The 13,838-nt window shown below is 42.8% G+C and overlaps 1 protein-coding gene across 2 annotated transcripts in view; it reads right to left on the bottom strand.

The window, feature by feature from the left end:
- The window catches only part of sf3b3 (splicing factor 3b, subunit 3), a 52,762-nt gene extending 39,146 nt beyond the window's left edge, over positions 1-13,616 (bottom strand). The window contains exons 1-5 of one of the 2 annotated variants that reach the window (XM_041191289.1): positions 13,478-13,616; positions 10,070-10,207; positions 6,790-6,945; positions 3,543-3,713; positions 2,837-3,009 (exon numbers count right to left, since the gene is read on the bottom strand). In XM_041191289.1, coding sequence (XP_041047223.1) covers positions 2,837-3,009; positions 3,543-3,713; positions 6,790-6,945; positions 10,070-10,139 — 570 coding nt within the window. In that variant the 5' untranslated portion in view covers positions 10,140-10,207; positions 13,478-13,616. Of the gene's footprint in view, positions 1-2,836; positions 3,010-3,542; positions 3,714-6,789; positions 6,946-10,069; positions 10,208-13,375 lie in introns of both variants that reach the window. The other variant, XM_041191290.1, reaches the window with a different exon arrangement.
- Positions 13,617-13,838: the final 222 nt, after the last annotated feature.

Here is a 13,838-nt window from a genome sequence, read left to right as displayed (position 1 = left end):
AGCCACTGAAATAAGATGTACTTCCCTCCTCCATTCAACGCACACACCACCATCCATTTCTGAACCTGCAAACTTGATAAGCCGAAGACATTGCACATGTACCCGATCATACTGACACACTCTCCATCCCATGCTGGTTAACGGATAGCCACCAGGAATAGGCAAATCAAATTCGGGATCTTCCTCATCAGTACAGTAACGTAATATGCTAGGTGGTGTTTTTAGCAAATAGATTAACAGAGACATTCCCAAAGCACCTAGTTCCAATGCTCCCTTAAAACCACAGAAGTTTACAGCATAGATAAGAACCTAGTTGCACCATCGGACTTGTGCTGGCTCTTTCTTCAGTACAGGACAACCGCTGGCCAGGCACTCTATACTCAGTGTTGATATCACAATGACAGGCAAACAGAAAACCCAATTTGTGATCCTGTGCTTATAACTGAATCATTAAGATAATGGCACAATTATATAAGGGCCAGAGGGGAAGTCCATTCCTTTTAATTGTAGCAGTTTTTTTTCCCCTAAGTCCTTGAACATGTTGTCACCTCCCAAACCCATGCTCATCTTCCCACAATTCCATATTTGAGTCCTTTCAATCAGGTTTCCGGGTAGCCACTGTACTGAAACAGATATTAGCAAAGTCACAAATGACAGTCTTTATGACTGTGACCATGGTGAACTTGCTCAGCCTTCTCAACTTGCCTACAGCCTTTGACAGAGGTGACCACACCATCCTCCTCCAGCAGCTCTCCTCCATCATGCAGTTGGGTGGGACTGTCCTTGCTTGGTTCCCCATTCTTATCAAATTGTCAGAGAATCAGCTGCAAAGGCTTCTCTTCCCACTCCATTACCATCAGAGTCACCAAAGATTTATTCCTGGCCCTTTCCAATTTCTCAGCTACTCTTAGCCCATAGGTGACAGCAGTTTTAGAAACAATAATCCGGGACAAAACTAACAGTCATTTGGATAAATGTGGACTGAAGTCCTAACAGCACAAAGAGGTCATTCAGCCCATCGGGTCCATGTCAGCTCTCTGTAGAGCAATCCAATCAGTCCCATTCCCCCGCTTCATCCTTATAACCTTGCAGGTTTATTTCCATTAATTGACCATTCAATTTCCTTTTGAAACTATTCATCACTTCCTCATAACCTCATAAGCAGCAAGTTGTTTAACTGGGAACCCGCGTAGGTCAGCAAGCAGAAGGCTGAGGATGAATGGGACTTGGTGTGAAGCAAGATGAGCTGCAGAGTTTTGTTTGATGTCAAGTTTATGGAGGGCAGAATGTGGGAGACCAGACAGAACTATGCTGGAATAGTCAAGACTAGAGGTAACAAAGGAATGGATGAGGATTTCAGCAGCAGATGACATAAATCAAGGGTGAGGTCAGACAAAGTTCTGGAGGTTGAAACAGGCGGTGCTAGTGATGGCACACGTGATTGGAAGCTAATCTTGGGGTTAAATATGACACTAAGGTAGCAAAATACTGTTGCTGAAGATCTGAAATAAAAACAAAATACTGGAAAAATTCAGCAGGTCTGGCAGCATCAGTGCAGACAGAAACAGAGTGAACATTTCGAGTCCAATATCACTCTTCTTCAGAAGCCTCTGATGTAAAGAAACATGTCAAGAACATTACAGAAGCATAATCAGACAAAAATTGTCAAAATAAGGCGACATTAATGGGGTAATTAAAAGTTTGGGCAGAGAATGGGGGGTTTTAAAGGTAAAGAAGGAAGCTGATACATTTAAGGAGAGAACTCCAAAGTGTAGAGACTACATAACTGAAGGCACAGTGAAAAATGAGTGAGCAAAGTGGTCAAAGCTGGAAAACGTTGAGTTCTCAAAGGGTAGGGCGTTACAGGGCTGGGGAAGAGCAAGACTTCAAAGAGATTCAAACAGGAGATGGAAATTTCAAATATGAGGTGTTCAGAGGCCTAGAGCCAATGTAACTCAGCCAGCACAAGAGATGATGGGTGAGCAAGGCAGGTGAAGCAGAGGATACAGGCTTTGTGTGAACTCAAGTTTATGAAGACTAGAAGATCGGAGGCTGGTCAGCAGAACATTGGAATAATTGAGTCTGAAGGTAACAGAAGAATGAATGAGGGTTTTAGCCACAGGTGGGCTAAGGCAGGGAATGGAGACAGAAAGTGGCACAAAAAGTATAAGTAGGAAGTCTTGGTGATGGGGAGGATGATGAGGTTGCTAATTCAGTTTGCAGGTCATAGAGGCCACAGATTGACAACAATCTGATTCAGACTCAGTCAGTAGTCAAGGAGGGGAATGGAGTCTGAGCAACGGAGTTTGAGACATGACCAAAGACAATGGCTTCGGTATTCTAAATGGAGGAAATTTATGATCAAAACATACAAGCAGTGTGAAAAGTCTTAGGCAATGATAAGCTCAGGGACTGCTGGATCAGAGAATTAGAGCTTCCCAAATATTTTTCGGAGAAGAGACATGATTCACTAGTCCTTTCCTCACTAGTCACTATTACACAGGACACAGGAGGAGTCACTGAACTACTATCAGGAGTGGAGGCCTTGATTCAACCGTTGGAATTGTAGGATTTGCCATCTGGCTTAGATTAAAAACTTCAAGCAATAGCTTCTGGAGTAAAAATACCTAGTTTAATATTGGATCAAACTATAGATCTCAGGTTCAACTCAAGTCTGTTTCAGATGGGTAATCTCAACCAGCTCCAATAATTTGCCGCAATGCCTCAGACTCCTGATCCATAGAACTCCAAACAATTTAATTAGCCGGCACGAATGTCTCTATTTAAGAATCATTTTAGAATGTTGCACTAATTGTACCCAAAGCTAAGTAAATACCTCATAGTCCATCTCAAGACAAGCAAACATAGGATTCTCAAAGCCCACGTCCACACCAACTACATGATACACCAGTGTGTTTGCTTTGTGTGCTTCCAGCGGTGAGGAGATGGTGAGACGAGCAGCAGCATCTCTGTTCAGAATATAAACCAGCTTTTGCTTCTCGATGGCACCTGATAACAAACAAATTATTTAAGTCACAGAACCACAGGGCACAACAATTTTTTTATTCATTCACAGGATGTGGGCTTCGCTGGCTGGGCCAGCATTTATTGACCATCCCTAGTCGCCCCTGAGAAGGTGGTGGTGAGCTGCCTTCTTGAACTGCTGCAGTCCATGTGGTGTAGGTACACCTACAGTACTGTTAGGGAGTTTCAGTATTTTGAGCCAACAATTTGCTCCTTATACAGATATAGAGCATCCCAAAGGCATGGTAGGTAACTGCACACCTGGAATAGTGCTAAGCCACACATACTAGCAAATGCAGATATCTGTTCCATGCCATTAATACTGGTGCCCTCACTGTTCCCAAAGTTAAGGGGAGCCAGGTGGCAAGAAGAAATTATCCAGGATTCCAGAGCCCAAGTGGGGCAACAGCAGGTTAAAAAGGAGTTAAAATACACATCAGCCACAAACTAAATGAATGGTGGAACAGCCTCAAGTCAGTGAATGGCCTGTTCCTGTCCTTACGTACATTACCACTCACCTATCATAACAGCACGGCCTTTTGGGTCAACTGCCAGGTACTGCCCAGGTACAATACGGCGGCATCCACTCTTCCCAAAGGTTTCCTGGTGGACTTTATCAAAAATATTCTTGGATGGTTGATATTCCAAGATAACAATCCTACCAGAGTCACTACCCACTACGATGTAATCTGTGGACAACAGAAAATGAGTTCATTGGAAATTGCTTGCAATATTTTTACCAAATAAACTGAAATTATCAATCCAAAGACAACTGCAGTTATAGGAACAATGCAGTTAATAAGAGATTTGATCTATGAATTAAATACTGTAGTCATGTACTGGCAATGCTACAGGATGAGAAATCCAGAGGGCTGAACTACTAAACAAGGTTTCAAAATCCCATCACAGCAGTTTCAGAATTTGAATTCAATTTTAATAATTTAGAAATAAAAAACTGTTAGTAGTAAACATGACCATGAAGCTCTCAGATTGGCATAAAAACCAAATTGAATCCAAAATTGGCTCAGTGACAAGAAGCAAAGGGTAATGATCAATGAATGCTTTTGCAAATGGCAAATAGTTTCCCAGTGGTGTTAGGGAGTTTCAGTATTTTGATCCAGCAATTTGCTCCTTATACAGATATAGAGCATCCCAAAGGCATGGTAGATAACTGTACACGTGGAATAGTGCCATGTTGGGGCTCTTGCTGTTTGTTGCATATACTAATGATTTAGACTTAAATGTGGAAGGCATGATTGGGGAATTTGCAGATGACACAAAAATTCGCCATGTACTTCATAGCAAAGAAGATAGCTGTCAATTCCAGAACGATATAAATGGTTTGGCCGAGTGGGCAGAGAGGTGACAAATGGAATTCAATGCGGAAAAGTGTGAGGTAATGGGAGGTAAAAAGGAATGAAACTGGAAGGACCACCTGGTACCGACCCAGGCACCGGAAACAACAATGGCAAACTCAGCTGTCGACCCTGCAAAGTCCTCCTTCTGACATCTGGGGCCTAGTGCCAAAATTGGGAGAGCTGTCTCAGAGTAGTCAAGAAACAGCCTGATATAGTCATCGTCACGGAATCATATCTTACAGAATGTGTCAGACGCTACCCTCCCTGGGTATGTCCTGTCCCATTGGCAGGGCAGTCCCAGCAAAGGTGGTGGCACAGTGGTGTGCAGTCAGGATGGAGTTGCCCTGGGAGCCCTCAACATCGAATCTGCACCCCATGAAGTCTCAAGGCATTAGGTCAAACTTGGGAAAGAAAACCTCCTGCTGATTACCCTCCCTCAGCTAAAGAATCAGTGCTCCTCTATGTTGAACACCACTTGGAGGAAGCACTGAGGGTGGCAAAGGCCATTACCATCAACCCAGGGGATCAACCCTGGTTCAACGAAGAGTGCGGGGGGTAACCTGCATGGCTACAGACCAGATGCTGGAAAGTGGGATTAAAATGAGCAGCTAGTTTCTTTTTTCTTTTTGGCCGACACAGACACAATGGGCTGAATGGCCTCTTTCTACACCGTAATATTTCTATGGTTCACTAATGTACTTCAGGAAAGGAAACCGGTCATTATTAGCTGGTCTGCTTTATTTGTGACTCAAGTCTCATACCAACATGGTGGACTATTAACTGTCCTTTGAAATAACTCTGGACACCACCACCTTCCCAAAGGCAACAAGGGATGAGCAATAAATGCTGGTCTTGCCAGTGATGTATACATCCCAGGAAAGAATAAAAGTGAGCCACTTCCTGTGAAATCACAATGACAAATATACAATTCTAAGCTTTCCCCATCTCAACCTACCCTGCCCATTGGAAAAGTCACAACAAACACACAAACCCCACAGGCCACATTGAACCTGAGATGCAAATCCAATTTAATTTTATTCCTCCAATTAACTGTCCTAGCAACTCTCTGACTTTATCAAGCTTTCGTACATTCCACTACAGTGCTTTGAAACTGAGTGCAGGGGCCAGAGGTTGTGACAAGCAGGACATTCAAAATGGCTGCTGGAATACTAAAAGCAACATAAATAAGGGCAAGTTTAAATATTAATGCCACCACCTAGAGAGATATTATTTACCAGATTATGTACTTTTTTTGGAATAAGACCATAAGACATAGGACCAGAAATAAGGCCATTCGGCCCATCGAGTCTGCTCCGCCATTCAATCATGGCTGATAAGTTTCTCAACCCCATTCTCCCGCCTCTTCCCGTAACCTTTGATCCCCTTACCAATCAAGAACCAATGTTCTAAAAGACTTTGGACTGTAACACTTATAATTACAAAGGGTAGGATGCTCCTCATCCACCCGCCGCCGGGATCTTCTGGTCCCGCCACAGGTCAATGGACTTCTGGCCGGGGTGCCGCCTCACCCGTGGTGGGGCCGGAAAATCCCGGCCAAAATATTACATTAAAGATTTTTCTAGTTGGCATGTTAGGGAATTAAAAATTTGTCCATAAATTAATAGACCCAAATAATTCTGACTGGTGTCCAGCCTAGTTAGAAAGCACCCACAATTTATTTGCTTCAAATTCCATTACCCAACTCTCCCCTGTTAAACAATCTGATAGCACTGATCAAGTTTTCAAACATTTTCATGGATTCTCGCAAAGCTAACTTATCTCAGCATCCCTTTGTGCTAATCGGTAAAAAGCAACTGGAAAACCAGTCTCACCGACAGTTGCATTTGTTTGACTAATTGTAAATGCACAAAGCTGCAATTAACTAACTGATTGTGGTGCACCAAAACCAGCCATTGGTGGAAATGTCCCTGGGGGACAAACCTCTAATCCACTACACAATGATGAGTAAAGTCACTGACCAGTACAATCCTAAAGATATACATGACCAGCAGGGGTCTGATTCCACCCCCTAAAGCAGAGCAAAATTAACTGATCTCAACCATAACACCCACTGGAGCACTGCATCAGACCTCTACCAACTTGAATTAGAAATAATATCAATTTTAAAACCCAGTGTTCTTGTGCTTGATTATGCAGGAAAAATGTATGTATATAGAGTCAAGGAGAGGATCAGCACCAGCTGTGATTCCCTTCATGGTTAAATAGCCTTCTGCCATTTACTGTCCAGGTTTGCACATGAAGAATGGCCACTTGAGGGCTACATAAGCTCATGGAACCATACCCTAGGGTTACTTTTGACAACAGGGAAGAAAATGGAAGCAGATGGGGAAATTTTAATTTGCTGAAATAACTAACATAGGTAAACTCACATTTCTAAAGTTCTTACCTTTGGTACCTCCAGTTAACCGGAAGGCCATTAGAGATCGAATTATCCCGAAGGCCTCCACTGTCAGCAGCGTATGTACCTTCCCAGTATTTGCATCTGGGCGGAGCAACTCCAAGATCTTCCCCCTGGAAACAACAATCTCCTGCATTTTGGTGCCTACAATAAATGCACGAGTGTCAATGAGGACAGCATTTCAAACCACACTGATATTTCCCACTCCATAAAACTGCCATTGAAAGTTACGGAGGATTTGACTTGCACTGGCTTTGCAAATAATCCACTGGGATAAGGAGTGCCCTAAATGGCAAACGACTGATGGTGCTGGAACTCAAGTTTATTTTGTATAAATCATAAGTGGTTTAAAAAGTACAGAAGTAAGGAGTTTATGCTTCACTGGTTAAGCCTCAGCTAGAATAATATTCCCAATTCTGGGCATCATACTTTAGGAAGTTTTAGAGGTTTACTAGAATGGTACCAGGAATGAGGGACTTCAGTACTGTGGAGAGGCTAGAGAGGCTGCGAGTGCTATAGCAAATGTCACCCCTCTATTTAAGAAGGGAGGGAGAGAGAGAAAACAGGGAACTACAGACCTGTTAGCCTTACATCAGTAGTAGGGAAAATGCTAGAATCTATTATAAAGGAAGTGATAAATAGACACTTGGATAATCATGATCTGATTGGGCATAGCCAGCATGGATCTGCGAATGGGAAATCATGTTTGACGAACGTGTTGGGAGTTTTTTTTGAGGATGTTACTAACAAAATTGATAACGCAAAGTCAAAGAACTTGGTATACTTGGATTTTCAGCAGGTTTTTGATAAAGTCCCCCACAGCAGGTTGATTAGCAAAATAAAAGCACGAGATAGGAGGTAACATACTGGCATGGATTCAGTATTGGCTAACAGGTAGAAAACAGAGTGTAGGAATAAACAGGTCATTCTCGCGTTGGCAGGCTGTGACTAGTGGGGTACTGCAAGGATCAGTACTTGGACCCCAGCTGTTCACAATGCACATCAGTGATTTGGATGTGGGGAGCAAATGTAATATTTCCAAGTTCACGGATGATACAAAGCTACGCAGGAATGTGTGCTGTGAAGAAGATGTAAAGCAGCTAACGGAGGATTTAGACAGACTTAGTGAGTGGACAAGAACATGACAGATGGAATATAATGTGGAAAAATTGAGATTATCCACTTTGGTAGAAAGAACAGATGTGCAGAGTATATTCTAAATGGTAAGAGATTAGAAAGTGTAGATGTGCAAAGGGACATGGGTGACCTTGTTCATAAGTCACTGAAAGATAACATACAGGTGCAGCAGGCAATTGGGAAAGCTAATGGAATGTTAGCCTTTATCGCAAGAAGATGAGAGTGCAGGAGTAGTGAAATCTTGCTTCAAGTTTATAGAAGCTTGGTTAGACCACACCTGGAATACTGTGTGCAGTTTTGGTCCCCTTATCTCAGAAAGGATATTACTGCATAGAGGGAGTGCAACGGAGGTTCACCAGGCTTGTTCTGTGGATGGCGGGACTGTCTTATGAAGAGAGATTGGGGAAACTGGGCCTGTATTCTCTAGAGTTTCAAAGAATGAGAGCTACAAAATGCTTAAAAGAATAGACAGGGTAGGTGCAGGGAGTCCAGAACCAGGGGACACAATTCCAAAATAAGGAGGAAGCCACTTAGGACCAAGATGAGGAGAAATTTCTTTACTCAGAGGGTTGTGAATCTTTGGCATTCTCTACCTCAGAGGGCCATGGAAGCTCAGTTATTGAGTTTCTTTAAGGTAGAGATTGATAAGACTTCTGATTAACAATGATGTAAAGGGTTATGGGGATAGTGTGGGTAAAAGGCATTGAAGTGTTCAATCAGCCATGATCGAACTGAATGGCGAAGCAGACCTGATGGGCTGAATGGCCTTCTCCTGCTCCTATGCTCTTTATTTAATCTCCTTGTAAGCTTCTCTAGAGATGCTCAAAATTGAGGGATTTCAGTAGTTTACCCCCACCTTCACCTGAACTAATGGGATGGTGAGAAATTTTTTGATATGCAACAATTTATGATCTAGAATTTATGATTTGAAAAAAGGGTGCTGGAAGCAGATTCAGTAACTTTCAAAAGAGAATTGGCTAAGGACTTGAAGAGGAAACATTTGCACAGATTTGGGGAAGAGAACAGGGTGGTGTGGAACTAATTAGATAGCTCTTTCAAAGATGTGATAGACCAAATGGTTTTCTCTTCATGATTCTGGTGACTATGCACTGCATGATAATTTTACATTTCAAACAGCGACTTTTTTAATATATAAAAAAAAGACTGTAGTGTTTCCAGCCCCTGTTCCCTTTAGTTGCTCTGGCCTATATATTTCCATCATCAGTGCCAGAGAAAGGAGTGTAATTAGTATCTTTTTTCAGCAAGTGTGAGGCAAAAAGAAAGTATTTCCCCTGACCGCTTACTTTAATTTCTAATAAAATGGATACATGCTAAATCAGATCTGACCCATATGTTTGAAGAAAATAACCTCAATTATTCAGCAAGCATAAACATCAATACCTGCCAATCACGTGTTATATGAATCTGCTCAAAGCACAGATCCACAACAGCAAAAAAAAAAACACATTTTCAGAAACTTCTAATCTTATAGACGGAGTAGATGAGGTCATGTCAACATAATAGAAGTCAGTCTTGGTTCAGTGATAGCATTCCTGCTCGACTCAGAAGCTTGTGGATTCCAGATCCACTCCAGACATTTAAGTGCGTAGTCCAGGTTAGCACTTTGGTGCAGTGCTGAAGGAATGCTGCACTGGTGAAGGTGCTGTTTTGGATGTTAAACCAAAGCCCCATCTGTCACCTCACCCGATGGCACTATGTTCGAAGGTCAGGGGAGTTCTTCTTGGTGGTTCTAGTCAATATTTATCCCTCAACCAATACCATTAAAACAGCTACCCAGTCATTTTCACATTGCTGTTTGTGGGAACTTGCTGTGTGCAAATCAGCTGCCACACTTCCTACAACAGTGGAATCATAGGACCATAAGAGATTATTTTGACGTGGTCTTTTGTGCAAGTCCTAGTAGCCAGATTGTCTCAACTGCCTAGGCTAAGAGTGAGCTCGGGAGGTCTGCCACCACCAACTGAGCCATTTCCCTGCATGGGTCAGTGCACTGACTCCGAAGAGGATAGGAGAAAACTAGGAAGAAAAAAATCTAAATAGGCTTTAGGTTCATAAGTTGAACTGTTAACAACAGAAGCTAAACGAAAGCAGCCCAATTAGAGATCCTCACCTGAAAAGTTTCCATGAATGGCATGCGATATGCCAGTTGCTCTCTGAAGGGTTAGGTTATACAAAAACATGATTGCAGTGCTTCTGTTATCACCAAGTATGAAAGGTCACATCCAACTTCCAGTTCTTTAAAGACTGGCTGCAGAGAGAAAGAAAGAAAATTGAACTGAGCAACTATATAAATGCTGGAATCATAAAATCAACAGAGATGTAACAAAAACAGCCAAAAGGCAACTGGGATGCTTGACTGCTGAGACCCCCCTTTTCAAAATTTGGGTCAGTTCCCACACACACACACTTCTTCATCAGCTGGAACATGTTTTTGCAACCAATAGACAGACAGCAAAATGGTTCTCCAGCTTTAATTTCCAATTATAGTGGACCCTCAAAACTGAAAGTACTTAGCTTTTAAAAATGCACGGCAATGTCATTCCTTGTCAGTGAACAATTTTCACTTGTAGAAAATTCACCCTAAAACATTCTACTAAAACAGGAAGAATCAAACAAAAGCTGTCAGCACAAAAATGATCGAATTTCTATACTCATCCTGTATTTCAAACCACCGACTCTTCCTCTTTAAAGTACTTAAAGTTTGAAATGCTGTTTCTATGCTGAATTGACTGGTCCCAGCCAGAGCAACAAACAAGCAAGTGTTCCTGGGTATGGAAAGGAAAATACAACAGTCTGCAAATTCCTGATTCACATTCAAATCACTCCCACTGGAAAGGACCATTGGGATAGTGAAGAAGCAGGCTCCCTCAAAAACTCTCACATGGTAAAAGGCCAGGGAACAGAAGATGAGCATGGAACTACAGGCAGACTTGATACAGCTTCAGGCAAGAACAATAAAGTGCCAGTTGGAAGGGTTGGCTTGGGAGTGAGACCTGAACTGCTGGTTTTACAACAAGTTAATGAACTGCCACACCAAATGGCAAGTTTCAAGTTCTGAACATTAAAATCTCTAACCTATCAAGTTCCTCAGTTCAGAACGAATCACCAGGTGCTTCCTCTGGAAGCGAGACTGTCTGATGACCAACAGCTGGGACTTTTGAAACAGCCTTGGGTAAATTGTTCATCAGAGTTAAGTGTTGGTGGCACAAGAATAGTGAGAGACGCAGTGGAACATTACATAACTGGCTCCATCAGAAAGTAAGAACAAATATGCAACAACTTCAAGCAACTGAACATATACTAAAAAAAAATTCTCGTTACCAAACTAAACTCACAAAGAAACAATTACAGCTGCACAACCACCAGACAAGCTGCCAAAACTCACTGCTCTGCAGGCTCCCAAAAATCTATGTAAATGGGGCTACAATTAAGCTTTGCCTGAAAGAGCATCCAGAGGTAAATGTACTGTGGCTCTCAACAGGGATTCAAAAATCCAGATGTTTAAGTATAATTGCCCATCCAAGGTTAATTGTAAAATGAACTAATTGCACACGTGTCAAGAGGGAAGCTGGCAGCTACAACACACCTTGTTTGGCAAATCATTTATTTGTTATGATCACTATTTTAATAAAAGTGTTCTATTTGCAAGGTAACAGTTTCATTGTTCCTAAAGTTCCTGCAGTTCAAGTACAGATTTCACTATCTAAATGTACTGTGCATAAAATCAAAAATTCTTCCTATGTTAATATACAATTACAGGAAGGAAGTAGGGGAACCTGTATTTCCCCTACTTTTACAATATGTTGTCTACAAATCCATTTCAGTCCACAACTAATCTGCAGCATAAAGGTCACAATTTATACAGTTTATACAATGTGTGACAAGTCTTAACAGATCCACTGTTCTATTCTAACCTTCAACTGGTAATATAAATGAGATAAGAAATCCTACATCTTATATGAAGACAGTTTTGAGTAGACTATTCGTACAAGTTTACAAGAATGGGAGGTGATATAATTGAAACATAAAATTCAAAAGTAGCCTGACAGGGCATTTCCAGGGAGAACATGTTTCCTCTGACTGGGGAATCTAGAACATGGGGTGAGTCTCAAGAGAATGGCTCAGCCATTTAGGGCTAAGATGGGGAGCAAATTCTTCACTCAGGTTGTGAATCTCTGGAATTCTCTACCCCAAATGGTACTTGCTCAGTCAGTGAGTGCATTGAAGATCGAGGTCAATAGATTTTTGGGTACTAAGGGAATATGGGAAGGTGCAGTTGAGGTAGATCAGTCATAATTTTGCTGAATGGCAGAGCAGACCCAAAGAGATATGCGTATACTAATTCCATTTTAGTTTGAGTTCAAGGAGTCTGGCCTTTGAGCCCAATGTCCACACTGCTACATCCAGCTCCCTTATTCCAACAGCAGATTCACTGAACCAGTTTGTTGGCAACTGTCTGGTAGCCCCAAATCCAAACTGAGACAGCTGCTGTATAAAAAGTCAAATTTGGTCCTTCTCTATCTCAAAGGGGCAGCAGGGCCCAAGAGCCAAGAGGAAAAATTAGCAAGGATGGGAGTGTGACCATTCTTTAAGTCCATCTCCTGGTAGATCAACCAGCTTAACGGCAGAAACAGGAATGAGGTTAACAAACCCTGAACCTTCCTTCCCCCGAACAACCAGACCGAGCATAAGGAAGTGGAAAAGATGCACGCTATGATTTAAGGAAATGATTTCAAGGCCATAGTTCAGATTGTGGCTCATAACAGATACCTGCCTGACAGGAGCCCCTTCCCAGCATTTCACAAATCCACATCCTCAAAAAGTTTTTTAAAAACAGGAAATGGTGGAAAAAGTCAGGTCTGGCAGTATCTGTATGCAGAGAACAGGTTTAATGTTTCAAGTCCAATATGACTCTCCTTTGGAGAGGTCATATTAAGCTCGAAACGGTAACTCTTTCTCTCTCCACAGGTGCTGCTAGACCTGCAATATTTCCAGCATTTTGTACTTTGATTTCAGGTCTCCAGTATCCGCAGCATTTTGTTTTCCTCCAGAAATTATCATCGGGGTGGGTGGTGCACAAGGTGTGATGAACCCTGAGGGTTTTCTATCAAGCTGAGGCCGCAGTTCCACCTCATTTTTGATCGATTCTCAAGCAGGTTTTTCCGGCAGCTCTAACTCGCTGCCAGCTGAACCGCGCATGCGCAAGGCCACGATCAATTGGCCGCCTTTTTTAAAGCGACTTTTTAAAAATACAGCCGCCAGCCCCTTGCTCTAAGCCTAATTTCCCCTCCTTCAAGAGGCCTCACCGACCTCCCGCCTGAGCAAAACGAGCAGGATGCTCTGTTGCCGCCGCCGCTGCCACCACCACCACCCCCGCTCTGTAGGCCGCAAAGCCTGCCCGCCATCCGCGGCTCACCAAACGAGCCGCCGCAGCGCGACCGCTCAGAGCCGCATCCAGCGGCAATATTGGAATGATTGGCGCTGCCACAGCTCCCGGAGTCGTGAAAAGCCGCTGTACCCGCCGTGGGACGCAGGATGCCACCGATATCTCCTCAGATGCTACGCTCCATCTTTCTCCGTTTCGCTGACCCCACAGCTCCCAGGCTGCCGTCAGCCCAGGGTCCTCGCTACACAGATAGGTGGCCGGTACGGGCCTGAGTTCAGGGCGCGCATGCGCGGAGCGGCCAGCGACTCCGACTGGAAAAACATTGGACATCAAACATTAAAAAGTTATATTTAAGAACCAGTTTTACAAATATCAACACGTTTTCAAGACAGATTACTGTGTAATATATTTTCAGGCACCCGTTTTCCCTATGCAGGTCTCTTTATTGCTTGCTGTTACATCATATATAAAAAGTTTTATATCAAACTAGCAG

Source organism: Carcharodon carcharias, chromosome 7 (genome assembly GCF_017639515.1).
Source record: "Carcharodon carcharias isolate sCarCar2 chromosome 7, sCarCar2.pri, whole genome shotgun sequence".
Classification (NCBI taxonomy): domain Eukaryota; kingdom Metazoa; phylum Chordata; class Chondrichthyes; order Lamniformes; family Lamnidae; genus Carcharodon; species Carcharodon carcharias.
The sequence above is the reverse complement of the archived record's forward strand: the minus strand, read 5'-3'. Positions and strand labels throughout refer to the sequence as shown.